The following is a 25,323-nucleotide window of genomic DNA, read 5'->3' as shown; positions in this document are numbered from 1 at the left end:
ACTGATATCCCCATGTGCGTGTCACCACAGTGTGTGATACAATTGTTGACATTGCAGCAAATGGGGAAGGCCATTATTGGTGGGCTTTTGGATCAGGTAGAGCGTATACATAAAGGTAGCACCAGAATAAAATAAAATAATAATCAAGTAGGGGATAAACTAATATTGCTTAGTGCAAAAGCAGCAAGGATTGGTCCTGCTTTGTTACTTACTTACACTTGTAATTTCTGCCTTGCCCAACTACATGCATTTAAATTATACCAAAATCTTAGATCTCCCCAGTAACAATTTTTAAAATGGTGCAGCTGCTCAAGTATGCATTACTGTCATAAAAGCCTCACAGGCATAAGATGATGCATCCTGAATATATATAAAAAATTACTATAAAAAATTATGTAGAAATTCTAACCAGCTGATCCAATAAGAATTTCATGCTGTGTAGCAATAGTATTAGGTTATCCCCTATATTGAAAGTCTGTGCAGAAGACGACACATCAAAAAGTGCTTAAAAGTGTGCATTTAGCAATTAAGTAGGGGTTAACTTTATAATGTACCACACTCACCAGTTAGAATTCCATAGACCAACATCCAATCTCAACAGGGCTGTCAAAAGTACTTGAGCAAGAAGTATTATGAAGCAGAAAATAGAAATCCCTAATTTAGCATAACTGTTCAATTGTCCATTCTTACAGAAGAAGAAGGGTAACACTTTCAAGCAAAACTACCATTAATTTTTAACTGCAATTTGTATATCTGGATATATTAGGCAGATATTAAAATTGTTAACAAACTGACTACCACCAGAGATGGATTTGTTTCTGAAAAGTGACCAGTCAATAAAACAAAGGAATAGCTAATTCCAATTTGAAGTAAAAATAAGCAAAATCATAACTGCATTTTAAATAGGAGTTTGCTGCCATGGATTAAAGTTACTCTTTTCAAAGACAACAACAACAACAACAAAGCTATCACAATTTTACTTTTCAAGGTGCTGAACCATTTAGAAGAAAAGTTATTAGCAAAAGTTATTTAAATAACCGATCCTCTCCAAAATAGAACAAAATTTTGTAACACACACACACACACAGAGGATGAAAGACTATATGTTCTATGGATCTACACTTTATGACATCACAAAATGCTCATTTCATGCATTGCTTTCTTCCTTTGCAGAGGAATAGGTATTTACAATAATAACTTTGTAATTTGCATTTGTAAATATATTACAAGAACTCAAGAGTAAAGTTCAAAGAAGTAATTATGTACCAGTGTTGCTTCAGAAGGTTATTTAAGGTCTCAGTTAAAAAGTGCTCCATTTAAATGGGAGTTCTCTGCTGTCTCCAGAAATCCAAGAGGCACCACATGAATAATGTCACTTCCCACACTGCTCACATTAAGAATCACTTTCAGTTTTCCGCAATATATGAAGCAAGAAAATGACTTGGAAATGGGGTGTAGACTCATAGGAAAAAGAATGAATAAATATCCTCTAGCAGGTTATTTGCTTCTAAAATTTCATATTGTTTCATAATTCGTGTCAAAGCCTTCTACAATGGTAGTTTCTTAAAGCCAAAAAGGAGGCTAATGAAATCAGCATGGCAATCTCTTGCCTGACAAAATCATGCAAAAGCTAAACAGCAATGAATTTACATAACACTAAACTGAGAATGAGAAATATATAAATATGCTCATCACAACACAGACAACGCTGTGACATATTAAAATCATGACAAAATAACAATTCACCTGGATGTTATGGGAATCTCATGGATATCACTGAAAACAGTATCCCCAGTGTATTCTCTTCTCCCCAATCGTAACATAAAATGTGCAATGCAAATATCAATGAGGTTTTCATGTTCCCACAAGTGGCAGCCCAATGAAGAGGAGCAAGGAAAGTGAGCCCAATAATATCATAATCACACATTTTATTATACAATATGCTACTGGTTGGGGGAGAAGAGGGGCAGCTACTGCCGAGTCTCTAGTATCACCTAGCGTAGTGTCACCCTAAGAAAAGGCATTGCCTTTTACTAGTCAAATTGCTGTGTTATATTTAGTGCAGTATTGCCTACTTAGATTAGAGTCAACAGCTCTCCAAAGTCTCAGGCAGAAAAAGGTCCCACAAAATTATGAGAAGAATGGCTTCCATAAAGTGATAAACCTCCGGATGGCACTTATGTAAAATTACAAATGTAGGCAAAATCTGAAATACATTTTGCCAAATTTGAGCACACTTGAAGTGAGAACACCCTTTTTACACGGGAAAAGTCTTGTTTGTATGTATTCACCATAAGCAGGTATGTCTGCTACTCACTGGTCAATTATGTAAATACAGATCAAACTATGTAAATTAGCTTTTCCCTCTCTCTGACTTTCTGCAGAATTTATTTTTGCCTTCCTTAGGTGTTTGATTTTTTTAATGCAGTGTAGTATAAAGTTATAGTATGCTGTTTAATGCAATATAGTACGAACATTCAAAGGGAGTCAAACTGGCTTAGTGGTCTAACTTACACAGTGGAAACCACTGAAATGATATATCTTTTAATAATCCCTTAGCACTCTCCAAGATTTAGTGAGTGAAAGATTTAGCTGTAGTTTTGCAAGGGAAAGAAGAACATATACGCATAAACCAGTTTCAAAGGTTCTACTTTAGTGTCACATAAAAAAAGTGAACTAAGGGTTGGCTGTACAGATGAAGGAGCTGGGTCATGCAGGCCTACTTAGTGATTCTATAAGGCAAAGTACGTAGACTGCAATCTGAGATCTAGTTAAGGAGGACAAAATCTGAATCCAGGTCCCTCAAGTCCAGGATCATCAATCAAATTTAGCCTATGAGGCTGATCCTGATAAAGATCTGGCTCACGGAGCCAAAAGGGTTTTCCATTCCTGACTTACGGAGAAGAGCAACCAAATCCAGAACAGCTTTCCCAAAACAGTTGAAACTATCCTACATAATTATCTCCATCATGTCTGGATTAAGCTTTAGTTTATTTACGTTCATCTAATCCATTATAGAGCACAAACATGGTTTCAGCACTTCCACTGCATACTAATGGCCTCTCGCTTCAAATCCCCAGATGTTCTCACTCCAGTGTTTCAGGTCTAGGTAGCGCAGTTGCTTAGAGCATGGCGCTGGTAACACAAAGGTTGCAGATTTGATGGCCATATGGGACAGCTGCATATTCCTGCATTGCAGGGGGTTGGACTAAATGATCCTCACTGCTGTGATCAGAATAAACAGATAGTCTATCTAAAAAGATACCATGGTCAATGAAAGCTATGAAACCTGCCAAGAATTAGCAGTTGCAATCCCTCATTCTTCTCCATTTTTTAGGGTGACCAAGACAGTTTCCTTTCCATGTCAAATTCAGTAAAGATACCAGATTGCAACAGATGTGGAGAATGTGTAATCCAAGAATGAATTTAGTTGCATGGCCACCACCTATTTGAGCACCTTACATAAGAGAAGAACAGTCACTGGCTGATAGTCTTTAAGACCTCTCCTCCCTGGAAAATGTTGTAAGCCAGAAGGGTTATGAGTCATGCAAACCAGTGGTAGAATGCACTCCTCTGATAGCCCTATCCACATGCTCAGGCCTCAACAACTGAAATTCATCTGATAAAACTGGTCCAGAGCTTCTAACATTTCTGCATGAGCAGCAGAACTAAAGGCATCCACACAGGTTATAATAATAGGGAGAATGTGTTTATGAATGATTGTGTCAAACACCAATGCACACCCCACATCATTATGAATGATTGTGTCAAACACTAATGCACACCCCACATCTTTGCATCCCAAGGCCACTCAGGAATCCATCCAGATTCGTCAGCTACTGGCTGATATCAATTGATAATTCCTCTATCAGAAAAAAATCAAGTTACATTGATGGGGGAGAAATCAGGAAACGAAAATTTCCCACCAGTTTATTTCATGGTCTCTTTTCAACATTTACTCCTGCTTCCAAGTCTTACTGCTCACAAATTCTGCAACTAAGGTCTCGTGGCACCCAGGTTTCATGGCAAGACTATCAATCCCAGTTTCTTTCCTGCATCTACACTTCTTACCCCTCCTCAATATTTTGCATTCTTCTGTACAGAATTTGATAGAGATCACAAAGGCAGATATTCTGAAGCTGTTTTACAGAACTGGCTCCTATGGGAGAGAGCCTTCCATTTATGTTCTCTACCTTACAAGCTGCATTTTCCAAGATAAATAGGAGGGGAGGAAAACACCCTACAACAAACTATAAGGAGCAAGAGATTTTTCAAGTATAAAAATAATGCAGTATGTGTTATAGTCAGGGCTCAGCAGGAGATGATTGCAGTGAATGAAAGTGTTGAAGTATTTGCATTGGTAAATTGCATGGCTGAAAAGTGACCAAAGTGCTCTCTATCTTTCTACAGAGCATTCCAAGATGACCTACATTAACTAGCAGAATGGCTCAAGCAAAATTCCTGAACATTATTATTATGGGTAAGCCATCTGTCAGTGGCTAAACATCTTTCCCCCCAGCAATGTTTCAGAAAACAGATGTTTATCAACATCGCTAAGAGTACACAATACATTACAGGAGAATTTGTAATTCAATATTGTCACAAACATACACACACACACACACAAACACACATAGCGTTTTCTTTCCTTACATTTGTCTGTGTATATGCACATACACAAACATGATTTTCCGAAGTCATATTCTATTCATCTAAAATAATATTCACAATGTGTAATCAGTGGAATGCAAATTGAATCTGATCTGTTAATAAGTAGCTTGCCCAATATATGAAACCAACTGTCCCATAAGCCTTCCTTCTAGTAGCTCAGCCTAGCTGACTATCATAACTCAGCTCTCAAATGATTTATGAAATTCTCAGCATATTCTCTGGGTAAAAGACCCCTTCACCTGTCAGCGCAAGTGATTAGCCAAAACCTTTTATGTTTTTATGCTTTAAAAATGAGATAAAGAAGGTAGATATCAAATAGCTAGCCAGACATTTACATCTGGGTGCTGTTAAGAGTCAAGCAACATGCAAAGGTTTAAACAAACAGAGTTTTACCATCTGAACATATGCCTATTACACTGTTAGATCAACTTAACTGAAATCAACACTATGAACATCAACATGCACAAAACATGGCACACACTTATAAACATGTTACTTCCATACAGATAACTGTTACAGTGAAAGTGAAACACAGTTCAGTAAGTATGATACAGAAAAGAGATAAAGAAACAGAAAGACATAGGAAGAACTGGACTTGGAAAACAGCAAAGATTACAGTTTTTAAGCATCACTTCTAATAAATGATTGGTTTTCTACCACCTTAAACGCACCACAAACAGAAACCAGAAGTTACAATCTTTTCATCTACAGAAGAGTCATACAGGCAAGATAAATAACCATAGGTGCATATTGGTGTATTGTTTTATACACAAGGCAGATTGAGAAAGAATATGCCACCCTCACTTCCAATTTCAGGCAGAAAATGATGCAAGTTCCCTTCATTTTCTACCCAAGCAGCATCTGGCATCCTAACTCACTCCATGCAGTCATACTGATACTCAAGACACAATTCCAAAACAAACGTCTTTAAGATTGAAGTGTCAGCAGTCTTTAGTAGTGAGGTGTGAAATTCATTTCAATTTATATTAAATGAATTAATCCAATTCTCTGCAGTTTACTACACAGACACACACCTCCGCATTCTTCTGAAGAGCTTTGTTTAATTACAGGCGGCAGTTATAGGCTTATCTTGCCCTCTTAGAATAGGATTTTTAATAAAATCATCTTAACAATGAACATAAAACAGTTCTTGAAATTAATTGCTGCTTGGTTTTTTAAAAAAAATTCTCAAATGTTTTGCAGGATATGGAGGAGATCTTTTAGGGAAATCATCATATTTTTTTTCCTTTCAACAACCTGCTGAACTCAAAAGACCAAAATCAAAAACACATAACTGACTACATTCATGGTTAAAAGCCCGACATAGTTTGAGCTTAAAAGGACTGCCAAAACCTTCGTATTTGTTATATTGCAGCTTGCAGGATTATCCACTGTGTCTCTTCCAAGTATGCCAAACTGTATTCTGAACAGTGTTGGTGCAAATGTGTGTGTGCATGTGCACTTTTTTTTAAAAAAAAGAAGAGTTTCAGAAGACTCCCTGGAAGATTGAACTAGAGACAGAAGGGTTAATATGGAAAAAGGCATGGCAGCTTCAGCCAAGTTGAAGAGCTTTATAGTCTTGATGATATTTCACAGAAGCCCTCAATTTCCAAAATCACAGAAAAACCAGCCACCACACAGTCAGTGCAAGGACCACCAAAAAAGACATCATAAAGGGAATGCGCGGAGAAGGAAAAGCTCTAGAGTACAGGCGGCATGTTTTGAGCGATTTCTGCTCTTCAGGAATTTGAATAGAAATCTTTGCCTGGATTTCTTCATTTGTTTGTTCGGGCAAAGTTCCCTCAGTAGCTGTCTCTTGCTTTTTATTATTATCTTCATCCTGCACTAACAGAGGACGTTCCAGTGTCTGCTTTCATGGTAGAAGATCAAGAAAGACAGAGAGATGAACAAAATGACAGGTGGAAAGTGCTCAAAAATGATACTCGGGGATGTGCAAGGACAGAAGTCAGAGAAATTGACATGAAGTTAACTAAAGTGTGCTCTGCTGCTGCATTCAATACATTCATCCACTAATCCTGTACATTGGGACCAGACTATAGGGACAAATACGAAGTGCTTTCTAAGTGGGTAAATTATTCCTAAGTTGATAATAGTTTTCAGTGGAGAAACCCATTTAATGTTAACTCCACCCATGTGCTAAAATACATCTTTCAGCATTAAACTGTAGAAATATTTGCGAAACAATATCCTTGTTGAATTACAAAGAGAAACACTGTTGTACAAAACGTTGGTCATAACTTCCTATGCTACACTGATCTTCAGAATGGCATTAATTATTTGATACTTAAATTGTAGTGCAAATATAATTGAATTCTGTCAAAGATATTGCCATGGAAGATAGTATCAAAAGTTCCACTTCAAAATTATATTGTGGTTAAAGTGCAAAGTGTTCAGTCACTTGAAAAACCAATAAGCTGGAATATTATTTTTTTAATGTTACAATTACAAAGAATGGAGTTACTCCACATTGATTTCATCTGTGTCACCAGTGTGTAAAGAATATAACACAATACAAAGCTATATTGCAGTTGTATATGAAAACTAAGTGTAAGCTAGAAAACAGGGAATTTCTTTGTTTTGGTCTGTTCAAAACATATTCTATACGTTTATTTTTGCTATGTATGGCAAATGAAAGCAGCTATCTAGGAAAGGAAAAAATTAGTTCTCAGCTCTCTCAGCTGAGTCAATCTTCTTTGATCAGCCTGATATTTGGGGACATTGTCTTTGCACACCCCTAAGTGATGGGTATCAGGGAGGAAGTAGCTGGGGGGCTGGGCAGCAAAAAAAATGATAATGATACAGAATGCAAGAGAGTTTAAAGAAAAACAGGAAAAGAGAGGAAGACAACATAAAAAGAACAGGGTACAGTTAAACTTTCATAATTGCTCTCTCTCTCTAAATATATGGCAACATATTCATGCAACTTTTTCAATCAGCCATGCGCTGAAAAAAAGCAACTGAAAGCTGCAAAAGCTTGCAGCAGTGCAAATCCTTTTTGAAAGTGTTAGAACAGGAGGCTGTGAGAGATGAAACTATTTAAAAAGGCAGCCAAAAGAAAATGCCACTCAGCAGCTGCTGTTGAGGGTTTTGGTTTTGCTCAGTGCCATTACAACAGCAAAAGTCTGCTTCAGAAGCACATATCAAAACAGCAGCTTTACCTCTGGCCCACCAACCTGTCTCTCATAGGACTGAAATGTGGCTTGCTTGACCTGGACATGCACAAAGTATGAAAAGTTCAGTTGTTTTGTGATGTAGAATAATAACAATAGTAATAATAGTATCACAGCCCCACTGTACAGATTACCAAGATTACTGCAACAATAAAAAGGTAGCCTTCCTTCCACATAAGACATCTACAGACAAGATGTAGTTGTCTGCAGGTGCCTCTTATTACAATTGTTAATTACAATTCTTGAAAAGTCCACCAGTCTAATGTTCGATCCCTATATTGGCCATCTGCACATTCTAGAATTGCAGGAGGTTTTACTCGATGGCCCTTGGAGTTACTTCCAACTCTACAATTCTATGATCATTTGCACAGTTCATGGAAGACAAACTTGGGAAATGAATAAGCATTCTCAAACATTGCCCTCAAGTCACAATAACCACTGTTGTAGGAGGGAATGTATCAACAATTCAATTTGCACATATCCAGCTCTTACAAAAGCAATACTTGCAACGTCTGCTTCAACAACATCTTGCATAAACTTTACTTTAATCAGAACTCCCAGCCAAACATTTAAAGTTTTGTGTGCTGTTTCACTATCATCAACAAGGATCAATCCATTCATATTTTTATCTTTCAATGTAAACGTAATTGTAATCAGCTGAAAAATACCCTCTCATCTCCTCACTAAACAAACACCAAACTGTAATTTCTGGACATTCTAAGTTCACTCAATATTTAAAATGCCAGATGCCTTGAATATTAAATTAGAAGAAGTATTTGTTCAAACTGAACTAAACATTTAATCTAAGCCAGTGCTATTTAACATTGCATTCAGGTTACTGGGTTGGATCCAAAGAACCAGGAGCCGATGGAACATAACTGCTGTTCCACAATGCTTGCATGGGGGTCCACAATGAGCAGGTTCTATAGCGGTTCTCATTCTGCTTCTGTTTGTGCAAGAAACAGCATACATTCTTGTACGAGAAGAACGTTGCTGAATTTAGAAAGACGTTTTCTCATGTAACATAATAGCGTGAAGCACAAAGCAAGTCCTTTTGCAAGTGAAAGTCACTTTCTGCACATGGAAGAAGATCTTTGGATCCAAGCCACTGAAACTACAGTTTTACTGCAAAGGTTGGTAGTAATGTCAAAAACAAATCCAGCTACTTCTTTTTTTCTAAGTAACACAGAACCACTAGCTGATTATTATTCAGAGAGCCCAACAGTTACCCTTTTATGAAAGTAAAAGACTGAGACATACATATATACATGGGTCTTGCTCACGAAATGTGTTATAACGAAAAAGACCTTATGTTGTCACAGTATGACTTTTCAACCCCTTGACTTCAGCAGTAGTCTCACAAGATTTGAAAAAGAATTACTTCAGGCAAAGTGGTTTGAAAGCTATGACAAAAAACTGTCAGCTAAGATCTGAAAACAATTCTCGCTCAATATACAGAACAGGAATCAATAACAAAAATATAAATATTATTGCATTACCTTTGGTTTATTCCACCCACCTCCCCACCCTGCACTGTACTTCCCTGGAGAACAAAAAGCTGGTTTTGTTAAGAGCAAAGCCAAGCAAATCACCAGTTCCATGCTATGTAAAGTACTCACTCCTTCTACTCCTGTGGGGATCTGTCCATTGATGTTAAGGGTCCTGAAGGGAGAATGAGTTGAGAGGCGCTTGTCCCATTCACTTGGCCGTGGCTCAGGGACAGATTCCATAAAGTTCTTCTTCAGTTCGCTAATGCTAGCATGATGCTTCTTTATCCCCTCTTGAGGTTTATCTAGATCCTATCATTTAAGAAAAAGAAGCCAAAAAACAAACCAGCGAAAAATTTATTAAACATGCATTTACCACCTTCACACTATCAAATTCACCGCACTAAGTGGCTCAGGCTCCATTAGCTCTACTCACAATCTGAACTAAACACACATTGGGAATATCACTTTTTCTTCTTTCCTCAAAAATAAAAGGATATAATTTTCTAATGAGTTATAGGTGTCCCCCAGTGAATCATTTGAGTAGTTTTCAGTTTGAAATCTTCTTACCTAGATTAACAAATAAACTCAGAACTATTAATTGAACACTGTCTCTCCAAACACACACCCAATGTTTAATTACTTTTAAATAAAAGTAACTATAAATCCCCAATGCACGATAAATAATGTTAGCTTCTTTAAGGCTGCAATCCTGTTACCAACTTACCTGGGAGTAAGTCCCATTGAAATCAATGGGATTTACTTCTGAGTAGACATATATAGGATTGTGCTGTAAGAAGCTGGCTCTAGTGTCTGCTTCTATGATATACTGTACTACTGAGCTTCACAAAAGCAGCTTATGCATATCCTTTTTTTGCAAAGCATTAGCATACATTGATTTAAGCAATTCAAGAAAAAATAATTCGGGAAGGATGCCAGAGGTTATACAGAAATCAATTAAGTCACTGGCAAACCTAAATTCAGAAAATTATGTTACTTCCCCCTTGCACTTTCCACAGTAGTGTGATTGATTTATCATACTTAGAAGGGGAGGGAAAGACAGGGCAGTATATGTGGCAATTTTCCATGTGCAGGAAGCATTTTGCTCTGAAAGATGAACTGAGCCCTTGTAACCTGGTGTAGGGCATATGACTGGCCTAGTTCCTCCTTGCAAGTTAAGGGCTGAAAGAATTCAAGAACTTGAGAGTGTTCTAGCTTGCACTCTGAACACTTTCTATTATGGCTTCTAGATTTGCCATCTGTTGTAATTACATATGAGAAGTTTCCAGATAGTGTAACAGCCATCCAAGCCACTTATTAATATAGAAGAGAATTCAGACTGCCCCAAGAAAAGTCTGAATCATTAGGGCTGTATCCAACTAAGTTCTATTCAGAGTAAACTAATTCAAATTACAGTGGTACCTTGGTTTAAGAACAGCTTAGTTTATGAACAACTTGGATTAAGAACGCTGCAAACCCGGAAGTAGGTGTTTTGGTTTCTGAACTTTGCCTTGGAATAAGAACATGTTTCGTTTCCTGTAGAGTGTGTTCCATTTGTAAATTGAGTCCCCCGCTGCTATGGGAAAGCATGCCTTGGTTTAAGAACGGACTTCCGGAACGGATTAAGTTTGTAAACCAAGGTACCACTGTAATGGATCCAAGTTAGACTTGGAACAGGAGTGCGGTAAACACTCCCAGGTAGGTATTTTGTGTTGTTGTCCTTTAGACTATATTTTTGCTTTGGGAACTGTTGAGACGCCTCAAGCTCCTCTTGTTTCAGGAAAAATTTCCGAGGCTGGGTCATAAGACCCCTGAAGTGATCCAACCAGAAGGAAGGCTATACCATGTAAAATGGCTCTTAAAAATAGACATATTTCTACTTAATTGCAATATCCATTAAATTCAATTTGTACCAATCTGGGACATAATTAGACTGAGTAAGAAGATGTCAACAAGATTCGGGCTGCAATCTTACACATGCTTTCCTGGGAGTAAGTCCCATTGAATACAGCATGATGTTTCAGTTAACATAAACAGGGCCTCATCATTAAGCAGGGTTACCCAATACTAATGGAATCTAACAGTGACAGTAAATCTGTGACTCTCCAGCAGGAATATAACCCCCTTCTTCCCAGATCATGGACAAAGCAAGCAAAATCTGAAGGGGAAAAGATTCCCCATCCCTGCTCTTACATGTTAAGAGATCTAGTCATAAAGCTGTTTTTTACTCCAGAAATATTTACAGAAATGCGGGCATTTTAGTCTGTTGTTTTTGCTGCAAATGATAATTGAATTTTAATATATTAAATATTCATCTTTAAAGTGTCACAAAACTTGGTTGTTTTTATTCCAAAATATTTTAAATGGCCAGATTTTATAGTTTCTGAGGCAGTTTTGTATAATCCAAGATCTACCTCCTCCCCAAAAGCCTATACAATTAATTAATTAGTTAAGTCATGCTCTATGATTTCAATGGTTCTACTCTGAGAAGGACCATGGCTGCCAGGGCTTCATTGCAAGGTCATGCCACCTGAAAGAGCAAAAAGGGATTTTTTCATTATCAAGTGTGCCACTGCTTCAAAGGATCATATGGTGATTTAAATCTAAGACAAACTGCACCAATTGAAAACTGGAGAACGGCAGATCATAAGGTGTTTAACTAGGTCTTGTGTGCTTCTTTTCAATGTTGTTGTGATCATCCCTGTGGTCTGATAAGACAAACGCTCAAGTGCTTCAGTGGACCACTCTTCTTTCCTAAACACAATCAGATGGAACTGAACTTGCTTGTCCGATACACAAAGTCAAAAAGAAAAAAATAACCACAATCAAGGTTATAATTAGAGGGTTTTTTGTTTTTTATTTGATGACCAGTGAACACCTGCAACAAAACAGTTAAGAGTCAGACCAGGCATGTGAATGGGAGTTGGTAGTAGGCACTGGATCATACAGAGCCTTATATGGCTACGGGAAGGTAACAGTACTGGAAAGAGACATGTGCATGAAGTTATTAAACCTCAACTGGAAGGAGGTAATAGATTAAATTATCAGATAAAGGACAGACTAAATTATCATGGGTGAAATTTTCACCACCTCTTGCCAGAAGAACTCTTCTTGACTGGATTACAGACCATTTTACTGATGTCCAAAAGTTCTGCACTGTAGCAATCAAACCCAAAAGCTGTAAATCACTAAATTAAACTTCAAAAAGTAGTTAGTGCATTTTAAAAGAAGAGACACTGTTTACGAAACTCCTATTAGCTGCTATTTCTGTAAATGTGGATAAAAACACATAGCACATAAGAATGGAGTCAGTATAAGAAGCCACACATCTCCAAATATCAGTAATATATGATTGGAATGTTCAACACTTCCAAGATCTGTGGGATACAAATTTAATCAGTATTAATCTGAAGGCAAGGTAGCCATGATCTACATTGTGTAGTCAAAGCAACATAAAATTTAGTGGTTCTGGAATAACAAGAAATACAAAAAAAGTTAAATCAGTTGAAATATAGCAAATGGCCTATGCGAGGAAAATAGCCCCACTCTGCTGTGTGGAAGCAGCTGTCTACACTTTTTAAAACATGCATTCAGAGAAAAAGCTTATGTGATGACATTCTATTTCCAGGTTTTAAAATTATTTGCAGAGTTAAGACATAAACTACTATAATATCAGTGCTTTTAAATACTACTGAATGATTTGTTAATTTGGGGGAGATGGAATATACCTCCCAAGAATCATATTAGTACTAATTTGGTGGTAGAGTACATGTTCTTCAGCAAAAGATTCCAGGTTCAGTCCCTGTCATCTCCAGGTACGGCTGGGAAAAACTTATCTCTGAAACCTAGAGAGGCATTACCCATTAGCATAAGACAACTAAGCTAAGTAGACCAATTGTTTGACTTGGTACAAGGTACTTTCCAATGATCATCCAAAAATTATGCATTCGGAATGCTCCTTAGGCTTGATCTCCTGTCACTGTCACTAGTTTTTAAAGCAGTACCTGTCCTTTTACATAAAAAAATGGAAGAGCATACAAATGCCCCAGCAGAAACTAAAGTACACAAAATAAATGCAGTACACCTAGCCTCAGTGTAGCTCAGTGAACTGAAAAGAATGGAAATGGTGAAGCGGAACTGCTTGGTGGATTGTGACCATGGTTCCCTAGTAATTCTACTAGATATATTGCAAATCACAAAGATGGCAGAGCTTAGTTTGTGGGGGAAACAGTCCTTGGTACTAAAATAAACATAAATTGCAGGTAGCTTTGAAGTCAGCTGCCCAGGACAGAAATCCTCAAATTAGAGGAAGATGGCGATTTGCAACTTTGGGTGGGATGGAAGACAAGCATACTCTCCAATCACTAGGTATTACTACTCAATTTGGGTTCTACTGACAAACCCTTATGACTTTCCCTTATGCAGGATATGAAATTAAATATCCAGTTCTGCTAATACTTTTCTTGTACTCTTCCTTACAAGGTACCCTGAGTTCCAGTTAGTGCTAAATCCAAACCTGAGTAACTGCTTACTTTTGTTCTTTCAAAAGGAAAAACATCAATTGATGGTCTCTTTGGTACAACCTTAGACCACTTTTTGCATATAGCATGCATGGTCTGCCCTAATTTAAGGCTGCAATCCTATACGTAGTTTCTTTGGAGTAAGGCTACTGTACTCAACAGATTCACACTGGAAATCTAGGTAACACCTCTTCCTACTTACAGAGTGGGCTTTTCCACCAGGAAGATTCCTCCACCACTACGCTTCTTTTATTTTGTTTAGTGCCTAAAGAGTTATGAGGATCTTAAATATTTATTTACTGCTTTATGATGGCTTCATTAATCCCAATGAAATTATTACCCTACTGGTATTTCCTAATTTGTAGCGATTCTTCTATTATAACCAACAACTGTCCCTCTATACACCAGGAGGGGAAGTATTGCCCTTCTGATGTTACTGAACCCTCAACTCCCATCAACCCCAGGCATCCCCAATAGTCAGGGATGATGGGAGTTGTAGTCCAACAATATCTGGTGGACACAAGTTAGTCACCCATGCATCGTATCTTAAAGGAAAAGGCACTGAAGAAAGATCAGGGCACAAATTTAGTGTTCTGTCAGAACCCTATTAAATATCTATTCTCAAGTTGGTAATGGGCTTACAGGAAATAGAATGGCATCACAAAATGCAAGTCTGAAAACCTGGCTACTTCCTTGGTTCCTCGTAGCCCTTGACTTTTTGTAGACAGCCATGTAATCAAGTCGTTGAGCTTTTAGAAAACACTCAAGTGAAAAACTATCCCAATCACATATTTTTCAGGTAAATTCAACAGAAGAAAAATATAAACAGGTAGGAAAAATGGCTGTATAGTGTCATGTTTATTGCATGCAAAAGCCTATTTCAACGTCTTCATGCAACAGCATGCAAAACAAAAACAGAACAAATGTAGCAGCAGAGGAGGAAAAAGAGTTCAGCAAAGAATGCAGAGGGTCCAGGCAAACGCAACCGAAAGAAGCTTCAAATTCATACAAACCTCCAACATTAAATTGCTATGTCTTATATAAATGTTTTCACCATCTAGTCTCTTTGATCTTTTCTGTGAAAGTGAAAGAAAGGGGGGGAACAAACAAAAAAAAAAAAGCACAAAAAAAATTAAAAGGTTGTTGTTGCAGGAATTTGCAAATCGGAAAACGAAAAAGGTTAAATTAATGTTCGGAGAGCTGTGATATGCCAATGGGGCGTAGGGTATGGAGCCACAAGATCATGTGAAGAATCTGAGAGAAATGAAAAGTTTTGCTCGTGAATCATGGGGAAATGTAATGAGTTCCCTTTAAAAAAACAGTCCCTAGGGCTTCACTGGCCTATTTGTGTTGTGAGCACTCTCTCAGTAAAGAAATGATCACGCACTTTCTATGGAAGGCAATACATTTTGAGGAATACAGCTGCATGGGACATCAGAATGTCCTGCTGGGTTAAAATCGGTATTTATTAATATTAATAAATGATATACTTAAATATATGTATGCAATCTGAAATATTTTAATCTGTTCCTTCTTATATTACTTCTGCAGTTAAGCATTTTTCACTTCCTTAAATGCTGACTTTTCACAGTTCTCATGGATGGATGAGTAGATTTTTATAAGCAGCCAAGAATTAAGTTGTTATCTGCAACGTATAAAATCTAGTCCAAATCATCTGGACAGAGTAGAGTGTCATAAATTAACAACTACTGATTTTTTAAAAGGCACATGAAGCAACCAGGACACTGTCTTTTTAAATATGCATGAATGAGATGGTAATTTTGCTTTGATGAAAGTGAAGAAACAGCTAACCTTCCTCATTCTTATTGGTTCTTCCTCTTTTCCTGCACGCTGCTGTTTTGTGATAGATTATATAAAAAATGGGGAGGGGGAGGAAAAAATTGTTCATTTATTTATTTTGGAACTTTCATCTTTCAGCCTTAAAAATAAAAAATAAAATAAAGAATACAAGCAACCTAACCAGACAAACCTGATTTTGGTCACCATTTGTGGTGGGTACTGACACTTCGATATGCACTTTCCCCACCTACATTAAAAAAATAAAGTGGCAAAAACATTTTTTTGCTTTGTTAGTAGGGTGTTGAAAACAGGTTTGTTTCAAAAACAGCTAGTCGTTTTTGAAACATTTGTAAGCATGCATTAAGTAACATGCAGATTTTAAAGAGTTACAGAAATAAGTGACACCATACCTTTACAGTGACAATTTGTTAGTTCACCATAACTTACTTTGTATTTAACATTTTGTAATGTTTTTATAGATATTTTTCAGAAATAAAATATATAGAGAGAAATAAAATACAGTAAGAAAACAATTTTGGAACAAGTTCTAGATTCAATTTTCCTATCCACTCTCTGATCAAATTTAAGGGTTAATACATTTTAATAATGCTAATAATAATAATAATAAAATAATAATAAAAAATTATGTATACCCCACCCATCTGGCTGGGTTTCCCCAGTCACTCTGCACCGCTCCCAACAGAATATATATAAAAAGCAACAAAACATCAAATATTAAAAACGTCCCTAAACAGGGCTGCCTTCAGATGTCGAAAAGTCAGACATCTCATGGGAGGGCGTTCCACGGGGCAGGCGCCACTACCGAGGATCAATACCAAAGATCCCAAAATTTACTTTAAACATGCCTAAATGCTTGCACACATCCAGTGTGTTTTTTCACTTATTCTCCCTTTGTAGACTGGAAAGAATATCACAACATACTGCCTAAACTCTCCCCCCACCCTGAACAGTTTCCCACATGGCCTGGTTCAAGTTCCTTGAGCATGTGGAACTATTTATTTTATTTGTATGCAGCTTCGTAACAGCTGCGAATAAATACCACAAAGCAATCAAACTCAAAACATCATGCACGTGATCATATAATAAACATCAATATAATCACAAATAACTAAGTAGTTGTCTAGTTCTTTTGATTCCCAGTTTAAGAGTAATATACGTAAGGCAGTAACTCTTCTCACATATTTAAGGAAATATCTAACTTTAAAAGTTATATACTAATAAGACATTTCGAGGGAGCTTTTGGAGAGGCTCCCATGCAAGCCCCACTGGATATTTTTAGTATTAAAGTTTTTGTGTGCACAATCTGAAAGTGGACTCACGTGCTGCACCATAAACCAACTGTGAAACTCTCCCAAATTTTAAGTCTGGTTTGCAGTGAAGCATGATATATGTACACGGATATGCTCTTTCGGGTGGAGGAAAGAAGACTAAACGCCTACTATGTGAAAATCTAGCTACATGATCCTTTGGGATACAATGATTGAAATAAATGTACATTGTGTGGTGGTGCTATCAACTCCATTCGTTCCTATCTGTCAACTTACTGACTTTATCTGAATTACTCCTATTTCTGGATATACACACAAATAAAGAACTGGTTCATGCTGTCAATTCTGGCTCCACTGAAAATGCCTTCTCAGCTGGTATTGCAATAGCTGAAAATGTGTATCAATGGAGATTCTGGTTCTTATGTGACCATCTCCATACAAATCACTTGGAAAGCGCTGTAATGGAGATGAAAATGACCCTGAGAACTGGCTCTCAGATTTCCTGTTGGGTCATAAAAATGCCTTGATGGAATTGACTCATCAGTGGGAAGCTAAATGCTCCACAGAACTCACAAGTAGAGTATGATCAATGGAAAGACCCATTCCCTGATATCACTGTATCTGGTGACAATGAATTATCTGCTAATTATGCAGTGCAAATCGTAGGGCGTCCTATTGTAGTGTCCTGAACTTGTTGGCAATCATAATCATTCAATGACCCACAAGTTCCAAAGCTGAGAAAATAATTTCACACCTTTTCCAAAAACCTCTCTTGCCTATTCCCCTCCCCTGATTATTCTTTAAGCTTAAAATACACAACCTCTTCCAAAAGGCTTAAGAATTAATGCTACAAAGCCTTGCTCATTTCATTTGTCTTTTCCACTTTCTCCGAACTATAGGAACACAAGAACTATACCATATGGCCGTCTGAAGTCACACCAACAAACGAAGTGTATGCTCTACTGTACATTACACAAATATATGTAAGAGATGAGCAGAAAAATGCTAAAGTAGTCCTCTCCTAAGAAGCTTCTATCATGGAGGGTTTATTTTCTTATATCATGTAAAGAATGACAATCAACCTGTGTCTAATTGTCAGCATAAAAAGAACTTGTTAATCCAGGGAAAGCAAATAAACTGATATTCTGTAGCTGCTGAAAGATTCTGAGTTCAAACCTCAGCAGCAGTAAATGCACAAGCTCAGCTCAAGAATAGGCCTGGTCACTGACCAGATTTAGTGGAATTTCAAAGGCAATCAAGCCATGTCATTACAAGTCATATGATCAAGCCATACATTTTGGTTTTGCTTACTAGCAGGCCATAATTTGTAATAGCAAATAAGTCCCTATACACTCGTATAAAGTGTTGCATATCTTTGCAACAAGAGTGTTAAAATCAGAACTTTTCATGGAGAAAATAGATTGTACCTCTCATCACAACAGTGTTGTCACCAAGCCCAAAGGACATCTGAGTACAGCCACAATATGGGACTTAAGAACAAAATTTTCTCCTTAACTCCTACAGATTTCAATGGGAGTAAAATATGTTTCACTGTTTTCAAATGCAGCACTGAAATCAAAACAAGTATGACAAAACAAGCAACTCACAAAGTCACTTGGGACACCAATAAAGCCAAACTGATTGCAAATGCCACAGTGAATACCAGAGTAGACCCCTCTGACAGAGCACAGGCATTTTGGAAGGAACCCAAAGACTCTGTGTTCTCAGAAGAGCCAGAGGGTGAGCAACTCTCTCCAGCTGCAGGTATGCAGAGTTGGAAAGTACAGTCATCCCCCTACCTAGGCAGAATTGTCAGGCAGGACAAGAGAAAGGACTACTGGAAAGTATTGGTTACAAGGTTCATATGGCATATTAGTCACAGTGGGAATTGTTTGGCCACTGAGGACAACTGTGACAAATGTTCAGCTTGAGCGTTCTCCTGTGTCAGGAGGCAGTGACAGGAGGGCTGGGCAAGTAGTGTAATCTGCCATTCCAACTCTAACCTATGTCCAGAATACACAACAAAGAGGAAATAAGGGTATACTTTCCCTGGTGAGCCAAGGAGACGCCTTTATTGGCTGCTTTTGGCAACAAGGTGTATTGGATAGGCCCTGACTGAGATGAACTCCTACATAAAGGACCCTTCAACTTTTTATTTTTCTCACACACAAGCAAACAATATATAATTTAACACTGGTAGTCTAACATACCTGGGATCCTTCAGCAGGCTCTGTTTTGGTTTTCTCTGGCAGAGTTTGTTCATGTTGTACCTCTTTTCTCTCCTTCTCAGCTTTAGTGACCACTGGCTCCTTGCTTTCAGATACAACTGGAGGAGTTGGTTCGGTTACATGGCTCTGAGCAATAGCTGGTGCAGATGTAGGCCGTGGGCTTCGGTCTGGTGTAACCACTGCTACTGCTGAGTAGAAATATATTTTGATTTAGTGAGAGTGAGTGAGAGTGAGGCAAACCCCCAAAATCCGACCCCAAAGAATGAAAAAACCAGGAGGAAAGGAGTCACAGCAATGCAAAAGAAAGAAGTGCAAAGCAGCTGGCACTGGTTTAATGTGGAAGGCTAAGTTTGTTTTTACCATGTGTTGAATAAAAGTTAAGAAACCAAAATTAGATATCACTCAAGAGCCACACACTTAAAATGCTAGTCAAATCCACACTGTAAAAGCACTTGGACATTTCAAATGCTGTTTTTATAAAAACAGCTAATTGTGGTGTGAATAATCACCAATATTACAACAAAAGCCAGATTACTGCTGTTTACCTAATACCAATACACTCAAAACCCAAGACCCAAGAAAATATGAACTTGTTGACTATAAACATGCTTGTTTAAAATGGTGGACAGGCCTCAACACTAATGGCCCTTGTGATGTGACTTGCAATACTGTAGTTCTTTCCTGTGCTGTGAGGATAGCATCAAAAGCCCTAGGTTGTATGGGAGAATCTACACCACCTTTCTACAAAACCTTTCTTGGAAACTGGGTCAATGCTTGCATCAGGAGGTGACACAATGTGGACTCTTTCTACATGATATTGGGCTGCTGACATGTTTGCAGTGCAGGTGGGCACCACACAATAACAATGTCAGAGGACGCTAAGAAAAACTGCTAAGGAAGCAGGAGAATGTGCAAGTGCAGTACCACCTCCTGCCCCCAACACAAAACACATAAAATGTATTAGTATTAATTAATAGCACCGAGAAATTCTTATCAGCCCACAATTGTATATGTCCCCCCAGAAGAGCCTTTGCCTTCACAAAAGACATTTTCAAAGGTTAAATTCAAATACCAAGTACATGTTTAATCAATTAAATATACTTAATAATAAAAAACTAAGCTACTCAAGTTAAAGTATGATCTTGGACACCAATCTATGTCTTGCACTCTTTATCATTAACTAGAAGCACTTTAAGTATGGTTAAGAAATTGTGAGCAGGCTGTAGGATCATGCACTTCCTCCTCTGCCTGTTAAGTTCTTTACGGATCCCAAAAGGCAGGAACCTTTTGTGTTTTCCCTCCACACTGTGGGCCTACTCTGCTACTACTGGAAGGTCATGCTTACTGATCATGCAATTTCTCTAGAGTACGTAAAGTCAAGGGAAAGGCAAAACACAAACACCCCAGAGCATGCATTCTGCAAAGGTTAGAATGGCATTCAATCTACATACAGCCCTTTTCAAAACTGCTATCTATGGATGTTCCCTAACTTTCACATTGCTATTTGGTGCTTAAAGAATGATGGTAATTTAAATTCTTCTTTAACAGTTCTCAACAGAGCTGTTGCTTCTTTGAAATCTCATACCATTCTGTGAGAGTGCCATGCCACTAGTAAGTTTTTGTCACTGCAGTGAGCACTAGTGAATTCTTAGGTGGTAGAAGCAAGAGAGAGTGTATTAACTACAAAGGAGAAAATATTAGCCACACAAGTGTGAAAAGCTATCACTGTTATACCTGACTCCTCCTGAACTGTTTCAAGTAATAGCGGTTTTTGTTCTAGATTCTGCACCACAATTGTTTTTTCTTCCTTCTCCTCTTCTTTTATTGGGCTTATGTCAAACTTTTCAAGAACATGTATGGCTAAAAAAAGTTATGCATTCGTTTTAAAACTGTTAAGAATAAAAGGGAAAGACTACTAGGACTACATTTGCTGGCAAATCTTGCCTTGCCCGAATGCTAACCTTACAGAGTATTTATTATTCCTTATCTTAAGCTTTTAAAAATAAGATTCCAGTAATATGTTTCAATAAATCATGCACTACACAAAGACAGATACAGCATAAAATTGCTATTGATTTATTTAGAAAGGTTGCATACTTTTGTGTATGGTATGGTTAGTTCAGCGACTATCATGTGGGGGCTTATATTATTGATATTAGCCTTTAGGATCTTAATATTCTCAACAGGGGAGAAAGCAGAAAGGAATGTTAAACCACACTCATATGAGAAGCTGTCACACTTGTACCTGACTGTTTTTCTAATGATTCCACTAATTTTGTTTCTGGAACAGGAACTTTAAATACTTCAAACTTCAGCTCTTCCTCAGTCACTATTTTTTCAAAATTCTCAAGCGTATCTTTCGCTAGAAGAATTGCACAGTTAATAAACCGCCAGTAAGATTTCAATTTTTAAAACCCTCTAGGTTGTATCAAAGCTTTACTCAAAGCAGACCCATTTAAATTAATGGACCTACATAAGTTGTTGTCATTGTCGGTGTTTACTGTTCATTGGATTTCTTACCTACCCTTCACCCTAAGGTTCCAGAAAATGCTACAATAATATAAAAATACGTTATTAAAACAGTTTTAAAAAATAATTTCAGACTAACGGTGTGGGACCTAAAATCTCTCTCTCTCTCAGGTGTCAAAGGCCAGGGTAAAGAGCTGGAGCTTTAGCGTATGACAAAAGCTATACTGCGAAAGTGCCAGCTGCACCTCTGTATGGAGAGAATTCCATAGATTAGAGGTTGCCACAGAAAATGTCCTCACCTGGATCACCAACCTTCAAACTTATGAGGGTGAAAGAACTACCAAGGCTGCTGCTGCCTTTTGACAATCCTAACACTTGATATATTAGTCATGTCCATTAATTTCAACGGGTTTACTCTGAGTATTACTAGCACTGGATACAACCCTCCCTCTAAAATGCGAAAGTCCAATAGTCAGCCAACAGGCAGAGCTTTAAAAAAAAATTTTACCTATATGAAGAATTTAGTGTATTAGTGGTACAATCATTATGGTTATATTGTTCTTATTTACAACAGAGGCACACATCTGAAGAGAATACAGTTTGTCTAAAGTCACTTAAGAAGTTAGATCCCCATCACAACTCCACCACCTGCACACTAAAATAAGTACAAAGAGCATGCTTTTGTATCAGCTAAGATGTTGTTCTGTAAGAGGCCACATCTCTCAAGTACTTTTGTTCAGCCTTATAGTATGCAATGTTAATATTGTGCGCAAGAAATGATTCTCCAGTGCTCAAATAATAAAAAACCCCCCACTAGATTTCTAAAATGAATTCATGCAGAAAGAAATGTACAGGGATAAACCCTACTTCATTTGTATAAAGCTAAAAAGGAGCTCCCAATACCAATAAGCAGAATGCTCTGATTAGATCCTGTTGATAAGAATATAACAGAATAACATGAAAGGTTAGCGTGAAGAAGCCAAACTGAAAACTAGTTCAAGACCCATTGTAAGAGTCTTTTCATTACGACAGAAATGTGCTCCGCTAACATAGCAAATGCAAATGTATATTAGATGAGAAGCTATGCAGTTTCTAAGTATCAGTTTTTGGGGAAAGTATTATGAAAAATTATATGTCTTTAGAGACACACTTAGGTTTTCGTAAGAAACTTAAGGCCTCATTAACATTAATTCTGAAACAACTGAAAGAAGCAAGTGTGTCCTATACACCTGGGAGAGTTTGAATACAATTTTAGGGTTGCAAATCTATTATTTTCCAGCACAGCAATTACAAAGCTCTCAATCTGAGAATTCAGATGTGGGGTGGTGAGGGGCAGGAGTGGGGGGAGACAGCTCCATCTCAAGTTCTTTTCTTTCCATTCCATTATGTTGCAATTTGATACAGCATGAGCAAATATTTGTATTTCAGTCACCTGACAATTAATTCAAAGTGCAAAGCATTTTTGGCAGCCCTCTGAAATCTATGCTACTGCTGATGCAAGGGCTTTTACGGAGTGAAGTACAGAAGTGGCCAACTGTGTTCTGACCAGTTAAGACATTGTTTTATTTCTCTGAAGGGGGAAAAACGGGTGCCAGAACATACGAAGCATTTCAGATTCAGATAAGATGTCTCAGCTCATGAAAGGATAGAAAAGGCACCGCAGAGGCAAGAAGAGAGAGAGAATCAGAGCTACCCACAGCGATACCTGGCTTCTCTCGAATTTGTTCCACAGGTTCTGATTCCGGAACCCCAACCAACACCACATCCTCCTGCTTCTCCTCCTCTACGGGTTTGAACTCTATTTTTTGAGAGCCACGTTTAGCTGAAGAAATTGTGTACATGTTACAGAATATTCAGGATATAGTATATATAAAGAGAACATTGTAGATTTTAGTCTGGATATAATTATTGTTTGCTCTTATTCTTTGTTGTTGGTTCTTCAATTTGAGTTTCAGCAGGGCAATGATGGAAAGTGGAATTTTGCCTCATTCCAAAATAGTTTACAATTTTATCTCAAATTGTACAGCTGTTAGTTAGAATTAACAGGATGCATTCAAAGGCACACCATTTAATTTGGGGGGATAATATAAAAGCTACCTTTATGAACGTTCAGAATTTTAGAGTCCAGTTCTTACATTATCTCATCAGCTTGGGATTCATTACAATCCCAATCATGCCTTGTCCCATGTAACCTTGGACCAAATGTGAAGAGCCTATGTTGTGACTTCTCACACCAGCATCAATGCTCTTAGAAACCGGCTCCTCACATTTCCCAACAGAGAAGCCATGGAGTTGCAGTGGCACCCATGTGTTCAGGATGTGGTAAGAACTGTGTATAAGTTACTGAGTTCTACATTCTTTCTTCCCCTAGGGCATATACCATGGACAACCTCGTAAAACAAATTAATTTAATAATTTTTAAAAGAAAACACCACTTGATAAAGAAAAAACCTTTAAACGAATATGAACATCTGAAAACCAAATTAAACCGAAGCTCTGAGCAGAATCTGTAAACAGAAAATCTACAGATTAAGACTGGTATAAGGGGGTCCCTATAGCAAAGCAGGGAAGTTTAGATACTCACCGCCATCAAGACTTCTAGAGGCCCGTTTACTTGCTGTCCGTTCAAACTGTGGTGCAGGTCTATCAATCAGGGCACTAGCTTGTCTTGTCTGTGCCTGTGTCCGACCACTGTATCGGAATTTAGAACCCAGTACCAGGAACCTGCTCTTGGGAATTGCTTCAGTGGATGTTAGCCTAAAATGCATGTGAATATTTCCACATTACTCATCTCCAACTAATAAACCAATAATGACGAGTCAAATAAGATCCAGCGTGGTGGCAATTATTTGCATAAGATAAACCCATAGGAACTTAAATTGTATGAGTTAAATCATGGTGGCCATCACAACCCCAATGGTGTCACCAAGTGCTCCCCCTATATTTCCCCCACATATGAGTACCATTCACTCATATGAGAAAAATAAACAGCTGCACTTAGGGTAGCAAGCCATGGGGAAAGGCCACAGCTCAGCTGTTTTGCATGCAGAAGGGCTAGGAGGAACTGCTACCTGAAACCCAGGGGAACCTACTGAGGAAGGTAAATCAATAGTCTGCTTCTGTATAACGCAGCTTCCTATAATCTTAGCATTACATTGAATGAAGACAATGACTCATCCAAGATGGTTCTGAGAAAGTCATGTGGAGATCTGAACCCACGTATCCCTGGTTCATCCACCCTACTGTACCACAGTGGTCCTCAGTTAATTAAATCCCTTTATGAGCACTCATTCCTATTACCACATTCTCATTTCTTCATTCTTTCAATGGTAAAAGTTGACTACCTACATTTTATTAGCGTCTCCACCCCCATCGTTCAGCCCAGACACTGAGATCCAGCGCCGAGGGCCTTCTGGCGGTTCCCTCATTGTGAGAAGTGAGGTTACAGGGAACCAGACAGAGGGCCTTCTCGGTAGTGGCACCCGCCCTGTGGAACGTCCTCCCTTCAGATGGGAAGGAAATAAGCAGCTATCTTCTCTTTAAAAGACATCTGAAGGCAGCCCTGTTTAGGGAGGTTTTTAATATTTAATGCTGTATTGTTTTTAACACTTGATTGGAAGCCGCCCAGAGTGGCTGGGGAAACTCAGCCAGATGGGCAGGGTATAAAT

General features: G+C 38.0%; 1 protein-coding gene across 50 annotated transcripts in view; it reads right to left on the bottom strand.

Moving 5' to 3' along the window:
• EPB41 (erythrocyte membrane protein band 4.1) overlaps positions 1 to 25,323 on the bottom strand; it is a 131,494-nt gene that overhangs the window by 25,576 nt on the left and 80,595 nt on the right. For 9 of the 50 annotated variants that reach the window (XM_083512118.1, XM_083512110.1, XM_083512105.1 and 6 more), the window contains 4 exons: positions 24,240 to 24,412; positions 23,361 to 23,477; positions 19,169 to 19,374; positions 9,482 to 9,661 (listed from right to left, as the gene is read on the bottom strand). In XM_083512118.1, coding sequence (XP_083368244.1) covers positions 9,482 to 9,661; positions 19,169 to 19,374; positions 23,361 to 23,477; positions 24,240 to 24,412 — 676 coding nt within the window. Of the gene's footprint in view, positions 1 to 9,481; positions 9,662 to 14,882; positions 14,946 to 19,168; positions 19,375 to 20,920; positions 21,047 to 21,431; positions 21,549 to 23,360; positions 23,478 to 24,239; positions 24,413 to 25,323 lie in introns of all 50 variants that reach the window. The other 41 variants (XM_083512093.1, XM_083512100.1, XM_083512111.1 and 38 more) reach the window with 12 other exon arrangements.

The sequence above is a fragment of the Podarcis liolepis genome (assembly GCF_965112155.1).
Source record: "Podarcis liolepis genome assembly, chromosome: 7".
In the NCBI taxonomy this organism is placed as follows: Eukaryota; Metazoa; Chordata; class Lepidosauria; order Squamata; family Lacertidae; genus Podarcis; species Podarcis liolepis.
This window is presented reverse-complemented; position numbering and strand designations above follow the sequence as displayed.